The 21,490-nt window shown below is 52.6% G+C and overlaps 1 protein-coding gene across 2 annotated transcripts in view; it reads right to left on the bottom strand.

The window, feature by feature from the left end:
- fam222aa (family with sequence similarity 222 member Aa) overlaps positions 1-21,490 on the bottom strand; it is a 139,298-nt gene that overhangs the window by 25,624 nt on the left and 92,184 nt on the right. For both annotated transcript variants that reach the window (XM_064353526.1, XM_064353525.1), the window contains exon 2: positions 2,910-3,050. In XM_064353526.1, coding sequence (XP_064209596.1) covers positions 2,910-3,006 — 97 coding nt within the window. In that variant the 5' untranslated portion in view covers positions 3,007-3,050. The remainder of the gene's footprint in view (positions 1-2,909; positions 3,051-21,490) is intronic.

Genomic DNA, 21,490 nt, shown 5'->3' on the forward strand with positions numbered 1-21,490 from the left:
GTGTGGCTCGTCTTAATCCACATTCAGTCTTCCCTGAGCACCAAATCTTAGAAGAATCACAACTGAGAAAACAACAAGGTCCCCAGTTCCCAACAGAACTATAGTAAGTAAAAGTAAGTAGTTATAGTGTAGTTAAGCTATAATAAGTAATCCCATCAGTATGGTAATATTTCTTCCTCGTTTATGTTTAGCCCTTACCTGACTCCTCAGTCCTTGGTAGATATTTTAGTTGCAAAGCTACCGTAAAATTAAGTCCCAGGGTTCTGGCAATTAGCTATTTTTGGAACGTTACCTTAGCAGAGTACACAGGTACTCTACGATGAGGGTGTATCAGCACTATAAAGCAAACGCACAAGACTTAATTAGCCAGTTAGGTAATTAGGCTTGTAGTAAAAGTCTATTATAATTTCACATTTAAATACAGTAAAGCATTGATCTACTTGGGCTTCAGACTGCTAAAAACTATGGTGCTTAAAACAGGCACAGCTTTTTCATGAGTAGAATTATAACGGCCAAACTCAAAAATCACACCAATTTAGTTAAATCATTTAGCTACGCACGGACCTGCTTAATTTTGCCAAATACAGTGACTTATGTACACATGTATATATAGCATAAAGAAGAATATAAGAATATACAGGTGCTCAAAGGGTAATGAAGATACTAAAAAATTCAAAAGAAGAGCAACCTATGATTTTCAACAATCACCTTGCTTTTCCTGAGGAAATCGCACCCAAAAGCATCGCGTGCGCTTCAGGAAGCCAGCAGCCTGTGATCTACCCCTGCTACGCTGGTGACGCACCATCATCCAATCGCCTGTCTCCAAATCAACCAATCACAGGCCGCCGTGCTTTTCGAATAATCTTTTCGATTTCCTTAAACATCGATCCTTACCGAGCCAGATCCTCCTCCTCCTCTTCCTCCTACAGCACTTCCCTTCCCGTGAAACGACCGATGTCGTTCGATACGGGAGGGAGGGGGGGGTGCAGGGAGGGAGGGGGATGAGGGGGGGGGGCGGGGGAGTGGGGAGGGGAGGGGGTGGGGGGGAGGGGGGCGGAGGAAGCAGCCGGCTCGGAACAGGAGCGCTCTAGCCCTTTTACGACGCTGTTAGGACACACCTCACGCCGCGTGGCCGGGCGGGACTTGTACATGTTACGGATCCTCCTCTCTCCCTCCCTCTCCCTTTCCTCTCTCTTCTCTCCTCCCCTCTTCTCTCTCTCTCTCCTCTCCCCCTCTCCTCTCTCTCTCTCCCTCCCTCTCCCCTCTCCTCTCTCTCTTCTCCCTCCCTCTCCCTCTCTCTCTCTCCTCTCCCCCTCTCACCTCCCCCCCCCCTCCCCCCTCTTCTCCCTCCCTCTCCCCTCTTCCTTCTCTCTCTCTCCTCTCTCCCTCCCTCCCCCCTCCCCCTCCCCCCCTCCCTCCCCCTCTCTCTCTCTCCAGTCAGGCCTCTGACCGGGAGATCAGTGTTCTGGCTCAGCGTGTACCCTCTGCTGACTCAGCACGCCGAGATAGCCACTTTCATTCTGGACGGCGGGAAAAATTTTGCAAAAAGTTCACGAGCGCACGCAAACAGCCGAACGACGTCTCTAACAAAACCATCCCCATGACTCATCTCTCCAGCTTGGACTGTTGCGCCCTCTTTTTTAATATTTGAACCTCAGTATTCCAAAAGCCTGCAGGCATGGTGAAGAGGTTTGGCTGTTCAGCTGAACTTTAGAATGGGTGAGGCGCGTGATCTGAGCGACTTTGACCGTTAAAAGATCGTTGGGGCCGGACCGGGTGGCTCCTGCACCTCACACGCAGCTGCCCTCCTGGGACTTTCACTACACAACAGTCCCTAGAGTTCAGAGAACGGACCGATAAACAAAAAAAACATCCAGTGAGCAGCAGTTAAAAGTGGTCACATGATCAGCAAACCTGGACTAAACTTTTGCCTGGTCTGACAAGTCTCAATTTCTGCTGTGACATGCAGATGGTAGAGCCAGAATTTGGGGTAAACAGCATGAATCCTTGGACCCGTCCTGCCTTGTGTCAGCAGTGCAGGCAGCTGTTTGTGGTGTAATGGTGGGGGGAAGGTTTTCTTGGCACACTTTTGGCCCCTTAATACCAACTGAGCATCAGTCCAATGCCGCAGCATACCTGAGCATTGCTGCTGACCACGTGCATCCCTTCATGGCCACTGTCTACCCTTTTTCACATGGGTACATCCAGCAGGATAATGCACCAGGTCTCAAAGCAGGCATTGCCTCAGCCTTGTTCGACGAGCATCAACAGGGACTTCGGTTTACTCCAATGGCCCTGCACAGTCAGGCCCCAGATCTCAGTCCAACAGGGCAGCTTTGGGATGAGGTGGAACCGGAGGTTCGCAGCCTGAATGCGTGACTGAAAAATCTGCAGAACTACGCGATGCTATCGAGTCACCATGGACCAAAATCCCCAAGGAATGTTTCCAGCACCGTGTTGAATCCATGAATTCTGGCTGTTCTGCAGGCAAAATGGCATCCTCCCCAGTACTAGATAGGTGTACCTAATGAAGCGGCCTCTGAGTGCATGTATACTGTGTGGTGTGTGTGTGTGTGTGTATTTTACATACAGAAAGAACTCTATCCATGAAATGTGTGGAGAGACAGAAAAATGAAAAAGCTTATGCGTGGAAACGATTCTTCAGCACAACAAAAAGGAACAATCCTCAAATCACAGTCACAATCAGACTCCCATCAGCCCCTGGGCCAGTCTCTCTCTCTCTCTCTCTCCCTTTTTCTCTTTCTCTCTTGATCTCACTCTCTCTATCTCTCTCTCTCATCTCAGCACTCCGCTGCCACCGCAGCAGGCACATCTGATAGCCGCCTCTGTCTCTGCTTGGCACGCATTCAGGACCCCCCCCCCTCCAGTGTCCCGTCCCCCGGACTTACATTTTCGGCTGGGCGGGTGGGGGGCCTCCAGGGTCTTGCCGGCGCACACCCGGTGCTGTGGGGGGGGGTTCTGCCTCCTCTGCAGACAGGCCAACATGGTGGGGCGGGGGCGGTCTAGAGCCGGGGGGCGCTACGTCCAACCTGGGGGTGGGGGGAGAGAGAGAGAGAGCGAGAGAGAGAGAGAGGGAGAGGCAGAGAGAGGAGGAAAGAGGGGGGAGGAGAGAGAGAGAGAGAGAGAGAGAGAGAGAGAGAGAGAGCAGGTGATCAGAAACGCATCCATCAGCAGTCTGAGCCGCACGGCGAGCTGGGGGCCGGCGCGTGTGTCTGAGCGCGAGCGGAACCTCGCCATTCAGCCGCCGCAGGAAGCAGGAAGCAGGAAGCCGGCCCCGCCGCCGCTCTCCGGAGCCTGTGCGCGGAATTACAACGCACACCTGCGCAGAGCCGTCAGGATGAGAAGTCGCTCTCGCTCTCATCAAAGCCCCCCCTCTCTTTCACTCTCTCTCTCACACACATCCTCCCTCTCTCTCTCACACACACATCCTCCCTCTCTCTCTCTCCATCTCTCTCCCTCTCCTCCTCTCCATCACTCCCTCTCTCTCTCCCTCCTCCCAGCACACGGGCTCTGCAGTCTGGAGCGAGACTTCTACTTGCCTGACATTCATTTACAAACCTCCCCCCCACACACGCACACGCACGCACACACACACACACACACACGCACGCACACACACACACACACACACACACACACACACACACACACACACACACACACACACACACACACACACACACACACACACACACACACACACACACACACACACACACACACACCCCGCCCGCCTCTTTCCGGGGCACTGGGAGTGCGGTGATTGATGGGCGTATCTATGGAGAGCAAAAAATGGAAATGCCTAAAACAGCAGTCTGTCTGCGGCGACAGGAGCGCGGCCCGGCTCGGGGAAACTGACGGCCCGGCCTGGGTGTGTGTGTGTGTGTGTGTGTGTGTGTGTGTGTGTGTACGTCTGCACGTGTGTGTGTACGAGTCACGTTCGGGGGGGGAGGGCTGGGCGAGGGTTAGCGCCACTGCTACATCAGGGCCAGTGACGGCACTAATCAATCTCCCACCGAGCCATAAATCTCCCCCCCCCACCCTTACTGCCCCCCCCCACCGCTCCAGAGGAACTACAGCAAGGCCGAGCCGACAGCCAGCGGAGGAAACGCAGACGCTCTCTCAAAAAAACCCGCGTCACAGCCGACACGACTCAGAGACCGGGGGGGAAACGCAGTGGACCAGCCGACAGCGGGGGGGGGGGTGTTTGGGGGAGAAAATGGGGGCCGACAGTGCTGAGAAAACCTGTTAAAGCAGCCCAGCGCACACACACACACACACACACACACACACACACGGTCACGGTCACGCAGACACACACACACACACACACGCACACGCACACACACGCACACGCGCACGCGCACGCGCACGCGCACACGCACACGCACACGCACACGCACACGCACACGCTTTCGTGTACGGGGGCCTGAAAATCTCAAACTCAGGGAATGATTCTGTTTGGACGGTCTCGTGATTAAGCCCCCAAGCAGAAGTTTCTCTATGCTGTTGTGTTTCTGGTATGAACAGCCAAAAAAAAACCTTACCCTGGGTTTCATTTTCTGATATTTCAATTGAACTTCCCAAAGGCTTTCAGGTCCCTGTGGGCAGCAGTGTAGTATAATGGCTAAGGAGTTGGTCTTGTAACCTGAAGGTCGCCGGTTCGATTCCCCGGTAGGACACTGCCGTTGTACCCTTGAGCAAGGTACTTAACCTGCATTACTCCAGTACATATCCAGCTGTATATTTGCGTACAATGTAAGTCTCTCTGGATAAGAGCGTCTGCTAAATGCCTGTATTGTCCCGGATAACGCACAAAATGAACCCAGGTAAGAGGGAAAACCTGCGATAAGCTTTCATTCAAAACGCCCTCAATGCAGTCGTCTCTCCAAAAAAAAAAAAAAAAAAAGCTCTAGTCCTTGAGGGGAAAAACACAGTTCGGACTCCCTCCGAAAAATCAAGAAGAAAGTCACAGTCCCATCCACGGCACACAATGGAGGACTGACAGAAGACATTAATGTACAAAAAACCACCCCGGTTTGTGAGAGAGGGAGAGAGAGGGAGAGCGCGAGAGAGAGAGAGAGGGAGAAAGAGGGGGAGCGAGAGAAAGAGGGGGAGCGAGGGGGAAGAGAGAGAGAGAGAGAGAGGGAGAGAGAGAGAGAGGGAGAGAGGGAGGAGAGAGAGAGAGAGAGAGGGAGGAGGTGAGGGAGAGAGAGAGAAAGAGGGGGAGCGAGAGAGAGAGGGAGAGAGAGAAAGAGGGAGAGTGAGAGAGAAAGGAAGAGGGGAGAGAGAGGAAGAGGGGGAAGAGAGAGAGGGAGAGAGAGGGGAGGAGACGGGAGGAGAGAGAGAGAGGGAGAAAGAGGGGGAGCGAGAGAGAGAGAGATGGAGAGAGAGGAAGAGGGGGAGCGAGAGAGAGGGAGAGAGAGAGAGGGGGAGGGAGAAAGCGAGAGAGAGAGAGAGAGGGGGAGAGAGAGAGAGGGAGAGAGAGGGAGGAGGTGCCTGTGTGTATCTGCGTGTCAGTACGCGCCCCACACCTCTTTGTCAGCGCTCATCAATATCAAACAATATAATTTCCAGCGGTGCCCGTCTCCCACACGCTTAAACAAAAGAGCGCCGTTAAATATTTCATCTGCGCTGTCAGCCGCCGCTGTCTGCAGACGCGATGCTCGGCAGATTATCCAGAAATGATTTTTCACACGCCAGTCACAGCCTCGTCCCCGGGTTATTTATTTTTTTTCCGCGCGAACCACTAAACGAAAATAAAAGCGGCTCCACGCCACCTGCCATCCGTCCGTCCGTCCGTCCATCCATTACCGCGCTTTAGCGGATTAGCATTTTAATAACCAAAGAAAAAGCCATCAGAATAATTAGGAGTTCACAGACTGCTGCCTAACGAGCTGCCCATACTTGTTTATTTTTTTTGTTGTTGTTTTTTTCTTTTGGGGGGGTGGGGGGGAAGGAGGGGCTGTCATTTATTTTTTGTGCTGCATGTGGAAACTCTCGAAATTAAACGTGGCAGGTTCGCTTTCTATGACTACCAGCATCTTTCTGCGCAAGGGTGAGCGAGCAGCGGGAAACTGCAGATGAACACAAACGAGAGGGTGAAACGTGGCGTAGGTGGATCGATCCGACCTTTCACCCCCCCTCAACGGATCCCTTTCAAGAAACTACCTTTGAGGGCTTCGCTCAAAAAAAACCACGCACGGGAACAGAGTATGAAAACGGGCTCGTGTTCGTAAAAAGACAAAAAGCCATTAACCCCCCCACCCCCCCGTCCCCCCGTCCCGTCCCCCGAGAATAATTCTACGTGATTCACCACTTTCGTGCGGCACGACGGAACACGTTCGAGAGAGGGGTCACAAAATGGGTCCACTTAATCTGGAACACGGCACCAAACAAAAGCACTCATCAGCACAGCTAATGCGGCGGCAGCCTGGTGTACAACAGGAAATGGAGACCGCAAAAAAAAAACTATTAAAAAAAAAAAAAACACCCCCACAAAAGTAGTTAACAGGTTATCTGCTCACGGTACATGCACACCTGAATAAATAAATAAAAAATAACTCTTTTTTTGCCACATATTTCACAAGGGAGCAGGGCAACCGTTAGCCTAGCGGAAGCTTCTGGTATCAACACCATTTAACTGTGCTGCCACAGACGAAACAATAGATTTGATTCCATCCAGGTGCCCAAAGATATACCCACCGCCCCCCCCACATACACACACACACACACATACATATACACACACCAAACCCCCCCCCCCACCAACCCCCTCAATTTCCCCTGCGCACACACAGGCGAGCCTCTTCAAACCACACAGCCACTTTCATCTAATTACTGACTATTCACAAGCTAAAAGCCTCCATCTCCATTTTGTGAGGATACCAATTTCCCCAACCAGCCTTCCGTTCCAGAGCGTTTGTTAAGACAGGAGGGAGAGCTGGGGGGGGGGGGGGGGGACCTAAAAGACGGGCGAGTCCAACGCCTCGCCTCGTGGGGAATGCCTCCACGTTTTCCCTTCTCAAAATGAAAGACAATTGTGTAACTACCTTCCATTATTCTCCATTTGCTCCGCGGTAAATGTATTCTGAGAGGCATTATCCTCCACTGAAAGGAGATCGCTCGTTTTTTAAAATTCCATTTCAAAACCAATTTTCTCCCGTTACGGCCCTTAAAAGCGAGGAGGAAGAGAGGAAGACTTTGACTCGTTTGTCACACCCAAGCCACCCCCCCCCCCCGCGCCCCCGCCCCCCCCCTCAAAAAACATCTCTTTCTCCATTTCCTGCAGTCCTTTGGCAGATGTCTCTCAATGAAAGGAAATAATTCTGGAACCTCAGTCGAAAAAAAAAAAAAAGCGAGTTCCTATACCAGCCAAACCTGCTCCTCTGACATCCAAATATGCGCCATTCAAGCAGGTCTTTTGGACGAGCCGCCATTTTGCCTGACTGATGGGGGAAAATGGGTCTCTGCCAACTAACGAGTGGCCTGACTGACAGAGGAAAAGACATCGGTGAAATGCAAGCACCAGCGCTACACACACGCACGCACGCACGCACGCTCACACACACGCATGCACACGCACGCACGCACACGCACGCACGCACAAACACAAACACACACAAACACACTTGCGATCCACCCAGCAAATCCTCTTTGCTCCCCTCTCCTGTACCTGGGAGTTACTCAATCCCATCATGCCCTGCTGGCTGCAGCTGTCACTCAAATTTGTTTTGTAAAAAGGGGCAAAAAAAAAAAAATCAATACTCTCAGAAGAGAGGCTAAGCTACAAGTGAGCGTGTGTGTGTGTGTGTGTGTGCGTGTGTGTGTGTGTGTGTGCGTGTGTGTGTGTGTGTGTGTGAGTGTGTGTGTGAGTGTGTGTGTGTGTGTGTGTGTGTGTGTGTGTGTGTGTGTGTGTGTGTGAGTGTCCATCTCCATGCGAGCACTACACCTTGCCGTAAGTATCCTACGAGGCAAAGAAACTGTCACCGACTCCGACTGCCCGGCTACCTGGTGGCCCGAACGCGAGCACGGCATCCGGTACGTCACCAGGAGCGGCAGCGCCTGTCCCTTAATGCGCCAAAACGGGCTAATCCAATCGGCACGCTCCGACCCCTGCCGCCCCTGCGGTTTCCCTAAGGAGACCCCGGAGCCACTGGCTAATCCGCTCCTGCTGTCCACCACGCATTCCACCTCCACCACCCACAGATGATTAAGGAGAGGCCCTTCAGACCAGCCTGACAGCCCCACACCACCCACTTCACCCCCCTCCCCCCCACTTCACGCCACCCCCCCAACCGCCCACCCCCCAATCCTCACCGCCCACTTCACTTCAACCACCCCCCACCCACACCCCCCCCACACCCACCCGTAACCGCTCAAACACATTGTCTATCCATCTGAGCAAACCACCACCACAATATGTCAGTGGGGAAAAACACACAATGGGAAATGCCTGTGTATACAGAGGCCTGTACACACACACACACACACACACACACACACACAGAGGAGCTTACTGATATGCCCACACACACAACCACGCACACACACACACAAACACACCTTCCTCAGACAAGACTATTTACAAACAGAATGGAATAAAAAAAACTAGGCATTGTTAACAGGACTCCGCAGTCCACACAAGAGCCAGTGACTCATTAAGAATGGATCGTCACTCACCCCTCCTCACAGTTCCCACAAGAGCAGGTCCAGGAGGATAAAGCACGCTATTAATTACAGAGAAAACAATCACAGCTGTCTCTGAAATAGCACACCGCTTTTTTAAATGCATTGTGTCTATTTTTTTTTTTCTTTTTTGAAAGAGCGGGTCAAACATCTTGATATCTCAAACTCTGCGGAGACTGAGGATCAATTTTTAAAAAAATGTTTTTTGTTCCTTTGAAAAGAGAAAAGAGAAAATAAACACTGCGCTATTTTCATTTCGCTTTCCTGTCAATTTTTCAGGCCCAGGCAGATTCAAGATCAGCCCCGCGCAGACAAAGATAATGAAAGATAAAGTCATTTGTTGTACCTGCATAATGGCTCAGACTGTTATCTCAACCTAAAACAGAGTGCTTGAGCCTCTTTTCACACGAAAATGCAGTTTATTTGATTTGTGCAATTACAAACTCGTACAAAAGTCGAATTGAACAAACAGAGAAGAAATGAAAACTACATTTGGATGCGGAAAAGTAGCTCAACTGCTAGGCTGAGCCATCAGATAGTGCATGGGCTCAAATTTTAAGCCATATAGGTGGTAGTACTCAGCAGCCACTGGGATAACTGCAGAAAATGCGCGGTGTATTGTGTTGTGCTGGATTTTATTCAACATCGCACCTGCGCGTCTTAGATTCAAGAAGAAAAAAAAAGTTAAATCCAAGAATTTTACCAGTGCTGTTTGGATTGATTTGTTAAGAAATCGCAGGAGTTTATTGTTAAATCTCTGTGACGCCGAAAAGGCATCCGTAGAGGGTGAACGAGGGAAGGAAAACAGCTAAGTAATCTATCCTTAATGGTTTCTGTAAAAAAAATAAGAAATGATAACGGTCACATTGAGGTTGAGGGTAATTATTTGGCTGATTCATCGCGTGCCGTTCCAAACGGTTGCCGTGACTTACTTCCACGCAACCTTTCCGGGGGAACTCTGTCAGGGGCTTGGCGCTTACCGCTGGCTGCAGTCGCATTCCGTGAGAAATGAAACCGTGGGAGCAACTTGTCAGCTAAACGCAAGAGGCGAACACATCCGCGGCAATTGCTTTGGTGTAAAATGCGGTTGTTGTTTTTTTTCTTTTTCTTTCTTCCATCCCAGCTTTATTGCGCCGGCGTTAGCAGTCCTGCGACTCGTGCTGTTTTAAAACTAAATAAAAAAATAAACCGCGAGTTCTGCGCTGTTTTCGGTTGAAGCCGCGCGCTGCACGCATCACAGGATGAGCGCGCGGAATAGCTGCAGCTGCTGGGACCTTGACAGATGAGCTCACGTTAAAAGGCAAAAAAACCTTCCACAAGCCAAACTATAAGTAGTTTACTTTGCAGTAGGCCCACGCACATTAAATGGAAACTTGTAAGCGCCCTGGGATTTCAATGTAACATTAATTCTGACAAACGTCAACAAGTGTCTGAAAATGCGCCCCGGGGGGAAAGTCGTCCGCCATATGGCAGCGCTAAAAACACAACTAAGTAAATGGCTTTTTACTCGACGAATTCGCCGAACCATTTGTGCATCCAACCAAAGGCTATGCCGGCAGTTTATTTTATCACAGGCCGACGCTTTGCACATCTTGCGGAGAAGACATAAACCGGGGAAACGGCTATTTCGGCAGCGGTATCTTCCGTCCTCGACCCGTCCCGGTGCAGCGAAATGCAATTAGCTGAGCCCTGCTGGGCCACTAGAGCGTTTCGGAGAGACACTCGAAAGCGCCGCTCTCACGGTCGCTGCAGTCGAACCCGCGGATGGGGAGGGAGCGTGTGGTTTTTGACGGATATGATTGCTCGCTGGAATTAGTTCGCTCTCAGCCAGCTAAGCAGACTCAGAGCCGGGACCCGACGGGGCCGCGCTGGCCCACATCTAAAATAATACCTCGCGCTCCTGTCTGACATCTATCTCATCTGTGTCTTCCCGCGTGGGACCAGAGCTCAGAGGCTTCAGAGCGACCCCTGCGGTGGAACTTCAGCCTTAAAAAAAAAACAGAGAGAGAGAGAGGCGGGGGATACCCCGTTGTCAGGGCCCGCTCCACCCCGAAATAGAAACGCCAAAAACACCTAGCCTCAAGACAACGCCCAAATCTGTGGAGGCGCCCGGTGCACACACACACACACACACACAATGACGCAGCTAGCCCCCAGGCTGCGGGATTAGGACACACACACGCGCAACCAAAAAAACAAAGGTCCATTATTCACTGCCCCCCCCCCTGCCAGGCGGATCGTCTGAACATTCGACCCCCCCGCACCCAACTCCCAACTCCCCAACCCCCCCCCGTTCTTTTTTCCCTGTGCTGTTTATTGTTTTTTGGTGCTGTCACTTTGCTACTCGCCTCTGTTCTTCAAAAATGCGGGGCTACCGTTGCATCAGGAGACAATTTCACCGAACAAAAAGGGCACTAAAGCTCTCTGGCCGCCTGGGTCCGTCTCAGCCTCACAATGGATAACAGGAGCAGAATGTATTACTCCGCCAAAGCACAAAAAATAAAATAAAATAAAAAAAGTCTTCAAAACTAAACGGTACTGTTTCATGTTATTGTACATTGTCAGCAAGTGCAGTTTCTGAATCATTAGAAATATGTATTCAGCGTTACTACAGTTAATTTCGCAATCAATTATCGCCTCTCCGCTCGTTTTTCTGTTACACTTTATTTAAATCGGAGCGAAAACACTGACTTCATAATTTTTTCCATGCACTGGAAAAACCAAAATGGCTGCCGATCTGCTTTTTTGCACCGGCGAGGAACTGGGCCGTTTTTTTGGGGGGGGTTCAGCGTGGCCTGGGCGCTCAACCAACCCCAAATCACCACCGGGGTGCCCTTGAGGCCCCCCCCTCCTGCCTCCCCACCCCATGTATCTGAACCCCTTCCAAATGGGTCAAATTCAACTTGGACATCCCCCCTCCCCACTGTACCATCTCCCCAGTGCACTGGGTTTGGGCGAGCCATCAATGCCCCAAATTCGTAGCCCTGTGCCAGGACCCCTGCCCCACCACAGACTTCCTCTCGCCGCACGCCCGAGCTAAGCAGAGCTGGGATTGGCTAACGGCCGGATAAGACGGCCTCCTGGGAAAACCAGGCCACCGCTAGAAGCTGTTCTGATGGACCAATAGGAGACAGTCCCGCCCACCCCTCCCCCCCCCCGGAGAAAGCGACACGGTGCCGCTTCACCAAGGATAGACCACAAACAGGACTCCCTGCTTTCTGGGCCCACTCAAAGAGGCCACAGTTCACAGACAGCGGCATCATGGGAAAATTCTCAATCAAAACAGTAGTTTTGTGCCACCACCCTGGGGGGTGGTGCCTGCACGCGACTAGTCAGACAACTCCCGCTCGCCGCCCCAACAAAAAAGTGCTTTGAAAACCACTGAAAAAAAGCGCCACGTAAATCACAATCGGTCATCGTTAAAAGCTTGTGGTCCAGCAAGGTCAACGCTTGGCAACGACAAACGCTTCGCAACCACAACATCTCTCTCGCCTTGCCGTGAAGTCACTTCAGCCACACCCCTAAAACCCCCTTCAGAAAAGGGACTGAAGGGCAATAATTGAAAAAGAAGGATCGCAGACACCCAGCGAAAAAAGAAAATAAGGGATTTTCGTCAATCGATAAGAGATTTTAAATGAATGAAATGGCGGCGGGGGGAGACGTGACCCTGGTCTTATGCGTCCGTACCGCCAGGATTGATCTCAGATGATTGGATTCGCCGGCTAGGAGAGCTCAAATGCTATGAAAATGCCACCGGTCCACCTCCCAGGAGTTCTGCGTCTTAAAACCCGTCTCTACCTCCCTTTCAGATTGAAAAACAAACAAGCTGTTCTTGGGAGCTGATGTAAACATCAGCGAGGCTGAAAGTGGGTACCACCGCTGGCTCAGGAACCGTACAGTAGTTGTTCCAACGCGGGCCACACATTCCCGCCCCTGAAACACGTGGTTGGGTTTTCTCTCCGCTTCTCCACACCGCTGAAGTTCATGTTGAGAAATTCCAGACTCAGCGATGTGGGCTTTGCGGTGGGGAGCTGGTAGCAGTTAGGAAACGCGACCCCCCCGAACCGCCACCACACATTACACAATAAAACACATCTCTCTCTCTCTCTTCCTGTTTCTCTCCCACTCTCCCCCTCTCTCACTCTCTCCCTGTCTCTCTCCCACTCTCCCCCTCTCTCTCTCATCCCCCCCCACACACTCCCCCCCCCCCCGGGAGGACCGCCGTATCTTCCTTCATAACCGCCGCGCACGCCAGCGCTTCTGAAAAATCCGCTTAAAAAAGCCGCCAGGTATTTTCCTCCGCCTTCCGTTGTCAATTAAACCCCCCCCATCCCATCCCATCCCATCCTCGCCCCCTCCAGACCTCGCCACCCCCACCCCCTCCGTGTCATGCTTCCATCCCCAGAAAGGCTCCTCATACAGACGCGCCCCCCATTTTTTGGGGGGGGGGTTCACATGCCCGGCTGTAGTCATCCCATGCGTTTCTGAAACCCGGCCTGTGGAGATCCCACACAGCAAACTGCTCTGCACTGCCAGCTGCACTGGTAACACTGGGGCGAGGCTCTCCCCAACCATCCCACCCCTATCACCCCAACCACCCCACCCCTTACCACCCACAGGCTTCATCCTGCTCCCTCCTCCCAACCAAGGCTCTGCCCAACCAAGCCCCCTCACCCCCTGTCACCCCAACCTCCCCTCACCCCTTACCACCCAGAGGCTTCACCCCACCCCCTCCACTCCACTCCACATTTCCATTGTTAATTTCCAGAACACTCTCTCTCTCTCTCTCCCTCCCTCCCTCCCTCCCCGGGGAGATCTTTCCCAGGCACCCTGCTCTAATCTGCCATCTCTCCTCCTCCCGCTCTATTTATATCTGCAAGGTCTCGGTGTCTCCTAATAATGAGAAAAAGTGCGAAACTTCTGGGCCAGTAATGACAGAAAATCGTTGGCACTTTCCGCGACTCCGCCGGCTGATAAGCAGTCCCCCCTTATCGCGAAACGCGCTCGGGCGACGGGGGCTTTGTCGCGGAGATAAGGCCCCCGCGCGCTGTCCGATTATCTCTCCTCTCCCAAGGATTTCGATAAGTCCACCCCCCCGCCCCCGTCCTCTCCTCGCCCCCCCCCCCCCCCACCACCACCTCTCCTGTTTTTTTTGACGTGAAAAGGTGTCTGATTTTAAGAGCCATGGGGACTGGGCCATGGCCATTATCTTACACCCCCCCCACCCCCCCCCCCCGTGTTCTCTGGTGAAGGACCCGGCCTTGTGCCGAGATTAAAAAAGGTCACTTTGCAACAAAAAAAAAAAAAAAAAGAGAGAGAGAGAAAGAGGAGAGAAAAAAACAAAGAAATGAGCGATGAGAGACCTGCTCATCCCCCGAAAAAAAAAAACCCCCTCCATTCATCAGCTTCAATGACAAGAGGCCTCAGCCTGTCTGTTTGAGCGGGAAAAGAAATCGATGGGGCGGTGACCGAGAGGTGCCCGCTTCGATGCGAACAGACGCGCTTCTCAAAGATCGGCCCGACCGTCCTTACCTTCGGCGGCAAGGACTTTCGTTTTTCTCTCTGAAGACGCGACCGAACCGGTGAGAACTGTCCTGAGAACGCCCTAGCAAGGGCAACGCTCTACGGTTATGCTATAAGAAACGCAACGGACCGTTTATTTTATGTTTTTCCATTAAGAAAAACTTTTGAAGTTGAGTAGTTGGCGCCTTGCATGGCAGCCTTTCGCCTTTGGATGTATAAATATATAGATAAAAGCGCTATATAAACGCAGTCCATTTTAGCCCGAACTGAATACGATGCTCTGCCTCAGGCCTTAGGCTAACGGGCTCTGGCTAGCTTAGCCACAGCTGACCTCCTCAGCACACGCAGTACGGTCTGACTCCAGATCAGGCCCCAGTGTGAACAGAACGGCTCCAAATTCTGTTTGTGATACAATTATCCCCCGAGTTCTGGCTTCCATCTCCAGGTCTCACGGTCTGCACTGAGCAAGCAAGGGAGGTCACACACACACACACACGCACGCACACACACACACAATCTCACACACACACACACACTTATTTATTCAGTAAATGACTTTCACAGAGGAAGGGGGGCGGGGGGGCTGATATTATCATGAGATGCTGTAGTCATTAGCACGCAGCAGGCCACATTGTGCCCCCCCCCCCAACTCCTGCTAGCTGCTCACGCTGTCTACGTCAGTCGGGGGGATGGGGGGGGGGGCTTTGTTTATGAGCCTAACTTGTCCCGTGAATGGCGCAGCGTGCACATGCGCGGGCCGGCCCGTGCCTTGTGCCCAGTGCCAGGTCACGCTCACTGAGGCGGCGGCTGCAGGCCAGAGGCCGTCGGACAACGGCACCTCCACCCTCCTGCCCACTGCACACCTGCACCGCATAAATTCCTGCATTTTAACGCAGAGGAAAAGAAAGACGACCTTCGGCTTTTAATCCTCCTCTTCCTCACTCTGGCTCGCCTGTGCAGAGAGAACTGGCTTTAATACTGCCCTCCCTCCTCTCTCTCTCTCTCTCGCTCTCTCACTTTCTCTTTCCCTCTCTCTCTCTCTCTCTCTCTCTCTCTCTTCTTTCTCTCACACTCCTCACACACCAGCACACACACACACACAGGCAGGCACAAGCGCACGCGCACACAACACACACACCCCTCACACACCACCACACACTACCACACCGCAGGAGTCCTTTCCATCACTGGGGTTCTGTTAATAATTAAATGTTAATCTAAAAACCCATTTTAGCCAGCTCTCTGTTTTTTTTTCCTTTCTCTCCCTTCTCTCGCTCTCTCTCTCTCCTCTTTTTGAAGATCTAGTTAGAGATTACATTAGCATGAGAGAGCAGGGTGGTAATCGTCTTCACCCCGGCTGTGTGATCTGTGGGCTGGGGAGAATCGTGGGGATTAGACGGGGCGCTCTGTCTTCACCCCCCTCCGCCATCGCCCCCCACCAACCCCCACCCCACCAGCCCCCGCTCCACCAATGCCAGGCGCTGCCCAAAGTCCTGCAGGCTCCAGATTAAAAGGCACGGACCAGGCCGTTGACTTTTAAAATTCAGCAGCAGGGTAGTTAAACCTTCTTTCCCCCACATTCCAACCCCACCAATACCCCCCCCCCCCCACCCACCCCACCCCAACCCCCCACAAAGTGTTGACCCCTTCGGCTTTTAAAATTTACCAAAAAAAAAAAAAAGCTAAACTTTTAATATGCATCTCTGTTTGAAATGGGGATTGATTTGGCCTAGACAGCTTAAAAAAAGTTTTATTTTTTTATATATCCAGACGCTTTCTGACACAGCCTGCGTGACGCATTATGAATATGGTATCCCTCCCAAATCATCCCCCGGCTCCTCTGTCCTCCTCTCTAATCCCCCCCCCATCCCCCATCCTATCCCGTCCCGTCCCAGCTGCCCATATTAGGAGGTCACGTTCCTGTGCCCCTGTCCCAGGATAAGCACTTCAAACACAGCCCCACTTCCCAGATCATCCGTTCATTCCCCTAAATTATGCAGCCTACAGTTAACACAGACAAATATTCTCACGTGTGTGAAAAGTACAGTGAAACTTCTCTTTTTTTATTTTTTATAAAAAGGGCCATTTTGATTGGCCCGGGGTGGCCGTGCAGTATAGTAGGTAAGGAGCGGGGCTTAATGATAAAGCCGAGGGCGGAAGATTAAATTTCCCAGGTAGGACACGGGCGCCGTACCCTTCAGCGAGACACTTTAATTGCTTCCGTACACTTCCAGCTGTTTGGACTTAGATCCTCCTAATGTCATTCACACCAACCCTATATATATATATATATATATAAATATGGGAGAGGCGTGCATTGACATTGCCACATACCCTATATAACGCTACAGTGCTGACGTATGATTTGTATATTTCCATGTCTATTCTTATGAGGAATTTAATAAAAAAATTTAAAAAACAACAGCAACTTCTAAACGGAACTGCGGACACACGACCATCGCGCCTTTCTGAGAGACAGAAGACGGATCGATCTGAACCATACCCCCCTGCAAAAGCTGCATCTCAAAACTACGACCAGTGTCACAGCATAGGGCCTGTTCATCACAGTCTTCACCGAGCTCTCTCCACAAACAGAGTTTATTTTTTACCGTGACACCAGTTTTGGCCGACTACTACTGCGAGCACACGGTATATCTGGCAGTGGGGAATGTTCCTTCCCCTCCTGAAATCAGATCCTATTAGAATAATGAAAAGATAACTCTCCTCTCCCTCGTCTGTGGCTGGGAGTGCAGCATTTGATAGACACTAATTCTAGTTTCATCTATAAAGCTCCTCTCATGCATTTTTAACGGAATCTATTACTTTAGGATTAAATTATAAAAGACTGTCCTCCTTAAATTTTTAATAGTTTGCATAATTGGCATCAGAGCCGAATATGAGAGGAACCGGGGGTTTTATTCTTTTTTTCGTTTTTTTTTCCCCTCTCGCCGGGCGAAAGTGCGTAGTGACCAAACAAAGACACAAACCGCAGGTCCCGCACACAAAGGGGAAAAAGAACCGCACGCAGCTATTCGCTCTCCCACACAATGGGCTCGTTATTGCCTTCGGACAATAGCTGCCGGAGAGTTATTGCCATCTCTGTTATTTTCCTAACAATGTGGCAAAAAAAAAATCACTCATAACACGAGCACAACTGTTTTCTGTAAGAAAGAAAGAAAAAAAAACAGACAAACACAAAAGAAAAAAAGGTTGTGGAAAAATTTTGCGACAAAGGGTCTGATTGTTCCTGCGTCCGTGAAGCATTTTGGGGGGGGGGGGGGTGGCCACAAATCACATCTCACTCCAGCGATGTCTAACAGATGGAGGGCTGGAGGACCTGTTAGCTGAGCCTGCTGGGGGGGGTGGGGGGGCAGGTGGCCCTCTGCGTCTCTGACCTGTTCCGGGACGAGCGCCAGGGCTGGGGGGGGGGGGAAGTGGCGGCAGCATCTGTTCAACCTCTAATGACCCGTGACGAACAGCTGTCCGTCGCAGAGACCCTCCCCCCCCGACCCCCCCGCTGACCGTGAGTGAGCACTGCTGTCCGTGCGCAGAGGGCAGCGGCTAAAGCTGCTTAGCGGGCGCGCTAAACTCGCACTTCCCAAAGTCACAGTTGTTCCGGTCAGGTCATATTTAATGGGGTTTGACTCCTCCCCCTCTCTGGGGTCAGACTGGGGTTAAATACCCCTGAAGCTGGCTCCAGCACCTCCCACTATACACACACACACACACACACACACACACACTCACATCTCACACATACATACATACACACACCACCCTCAAACACACACTCGCACTCACACACAGGCATTAACACACATACATACACACACACACCACCCTCACACACACACACCACCCTCACACACACACTCGCACTCGCACACACACAGGCATTAACACACATACATACACACACACACACACACACCACCCTCACACACACACTCGCACTCGCACTCACACGCACACACACACACACAGGCATTAACACACATACATCACACACACACACACACACACACACACACACACACCACCCTCACACACACTCGCACTCACACGCGCACACACACACACACAGTCATTAACACACATACATACACACACACACACCACCACGCACGCACTCACACACACACACAGGCATTAACACACATACATACACACACACACACCACCCTCACACACACTCGCACTTGCACTCACACGCACACACACACACAGGCATTAACACACATACACACACACACGCACGGACGCACGCATACACAGGCACATGCACGCAGCCTCTCAGCAGGTTGAACTGGGGGGGAACGAAAGAAAAAAAAAAAAAAGAGCGAGAGACAGAGACAGAGGAATAAACGAACGAGAAGGGAAAAACGTCGGAGGACTTTATCCTGGGAAAAAAAAGAAAGAAAAAGAAAGCGCCTTTGGAAATCAGCGCACGTCGCCGTCCCCAAATTAGCACCGCAGGGACACCCCTGGAAGCGGCGGCGGCGGCTCGACGGCGGATCTGAGCGCGGGGCGGGGATATTTCACGGGCGTATGAATTATTAAGCGGGCCGGGGCCCGGCGCTAAGCAGCAGGGGGGGACGGAGGGGGGGGGGCGGGGGCCGGTTATTCACGGCCCTGCCGGGATGTAAACGTTGGAAAAGCCCGGCTCTCCCTCGCTCCCCCGCTCCCCCGCGCGCCGACGCTCTCTCCCATCAGATCGTTTGTCACCGGCGATAGACAATTTACCGCGGGATCCTATTCCATTTATTCATTGTGCTGTCACTGCAGTTTTCCCCACTCGTCCCCTCCCCCCCCCACCCCCCCACCCCCCTCCCCAGCTCAGCCACCACTACTACGCTCCCCCCCCAACTAGTCGCTTTCCCCCCCGAAAATCAGCCGCCTCTCGCGTCTGGGCCGCCACGCAGATTTCTCGCTCAGTTTTTTTTTTTTTTGGCGGGAACGGAATACCTGTCCCCCGGAAGGCGGATGGGAAATTTCGGAAGAGGTGGGGCGAGGAAAGGTGGGGGAGGGAGGGCAACGGTAGCTTACATCATCTTAATAGAATGGGAGGTGCATCAGGGACCTGGGTCCGTCAGCTGGGTTGGGATGGGGGGGGGACAAAAGGCAGACATGCTCCCCCCCCCCCCCCGCACCCAGCCAGGGGGTTCGGCTGTTCGGGGGGCGGGGAGAAGGGAGAACACCGCGCTCTGCTTGTCAGAAATTAGCTCCTGGCTGGGGAAGATAGCCGGGGACTGTTTCCATTAAGAGGTAAACAAAAGGGCGAAGCTCTGAATAACGTCCCAGGATTCCCCTGAGCACCACCCGGGACAAGGGGGGGGGGGGGGGGGGGGGGGAGGGCGAGGGTTTTGGGAGGAGGGGAGTGTTCAAGGTGCTGCTTTTGGGCTTGATGATGCACCTTGCAACATCAGCTGAGTTCAGTCACTGTGTGTGTGTGTGTGTGTGTGTGTGGTGTGTGGGGGGGGGGGCGGTGTCAGAGCTGGGGGGGTGGGGTTATGCGCTGTGGGGTCAAGGACAGTCACGCCAACCGGTACCCCGCCCGGGGGCAGCTGGGCGATCAGTCTTGACCGCTCCACACGACGTGTGCGGTCCACATGTGCCAGCTGACAAATGAGAGAGCGCCCTGCACATCTGGAGGGTCGAGAGAGAGATGGAGAGAGAGAGAGAGAGATGGAGAGACCGAGGGAGGGAAAGAGGGATGGAGGGAGAGAGGCACAGCCGGTTCTGGAGGAGAAAGCCAATAAGCCTTGGCCCCCACCCCATCCATTAACAACCTTTCTGCAGTCACCCGTGCGGATACTCCCACCCCCACCGCACCCCACCCCAACCCCACCGCCACCTCCACCCCCCACCGGCTCACTTGAATGGGCCCGCACTGTAAACAGACACAGGGAATGCTGGGAGAGCCGGTCCAAACTGCACAGCTGTCGGTCGGCCAATCCGTTTATCCCCCCCCCACACACACACACACACGCACACACAATAAAAAATACAACACACAACACACAGAGGTAAAGCAGCAGCTCCTGCCACAGCTCCTGCATCGCATGGCGGAATTCAATGCGTTTCGGCGAAGCCGTGGCGGGTAATAAACAGAAGAGCAGCTTCGGCTGACGGTCGGGCTCGACACCAGCGTGCACGTTAGCTACATCAGAGAGGGGAAAGGAAGAGAAAGGGAGAAAGGAGGAGTCAGACAGGAGAGCACCCTCACTCAAACCCAACGAGGGTTTATATCAGCGAGGAGGAGAAGAGCAGGGAGAGGGAATCCGAGCGTTTGGGTTCTCTTTCAGCTCTCTGCAGTATTCTCTGTCCGTCTCCGTCTGTATTCATAAAGCCTGAAGGTCGGAGACAATATGGGGAAGTAATTCAGCCGCTAACGCCGCCCGTCCATACAACCATTATCTACGCCCGCTTATTCCTGGTCAGGGTCGCGGGAGGCGCTGGAGCCTATCCCAGCATGCAGTAGGCGAGAGGCAGAACACATCCTGGACAGTTCACCTGTCCATCGCAAGGCACACACACCATTCAACTCACACACTCATACCGATGAGCAATTTAGAGTCTCCAGTTAGCCTAACCTGGACTGTGGAGGAATCTGGAGTACCCGGGGGAAACCCACACGGACACGGGGAGAACATACAAACTCCACACGGAAAGGCCCCAAGCCGAGATTCGAACCCACAACCTTCATGACAGCGCTACCCACTGCGCCACCGTGCCAAAGCCAATAGGGGTTATGTCATCCCATATATATATATACACCATCCCCTATATTATCAGCCCCTATGCATTATCCCTTATATCAGCGAGGAGGGCAGGCCCAGGGAATCTGAGCGTTCAGGTCTCTCTGCAGTTTGTTTAGCTCTTCACGGAGTTCTCCGTCTGCATTCAGAAAATCTGAAGGTCGGGGACAATATGGGGAATTAATTCTGCCGCCGCCGCCGCCCGTGACATTTATTATTTCACGCCGTCGCTCCGATTGAGACGTCCGCGCGCGCTTACGAGCTCATCCCCTCCGCCTTTCTCCTCTCCAGTCACGCGTGCGCGCGCAGGTCCCTGCTGCTCCTGCTGCTCCTGCTGCTCCTGCTGCTCCTGCAGCGCTGAAACACAGGCCCTGCGCGCAGCCCAACGACACGAATCACGAGTCAAACCACAACGTGATGGGAGAAGACCTCCTCTGGGACGACAATCGCCCCCCCCCCAAACCCCAACCCCAACCGCTCCCCCCCCCCCCCGACTGTCC

Source organism: Anguilla rostrata, chromosome 10 (genome assembly GCF_018555375.3).
Source record: "Anguilla rostrata isolate EN2019 chromosome 10, ASM1855537v3, whole genome shotgun sequence".
Classification (NCBI taxonomy): domain Eukaryota; kingdom Metazoa; phylum Chordata; class Actinopteri; order Anguilliformes; family Anguillidae; genus Anguilla; species Anguilla rostrata.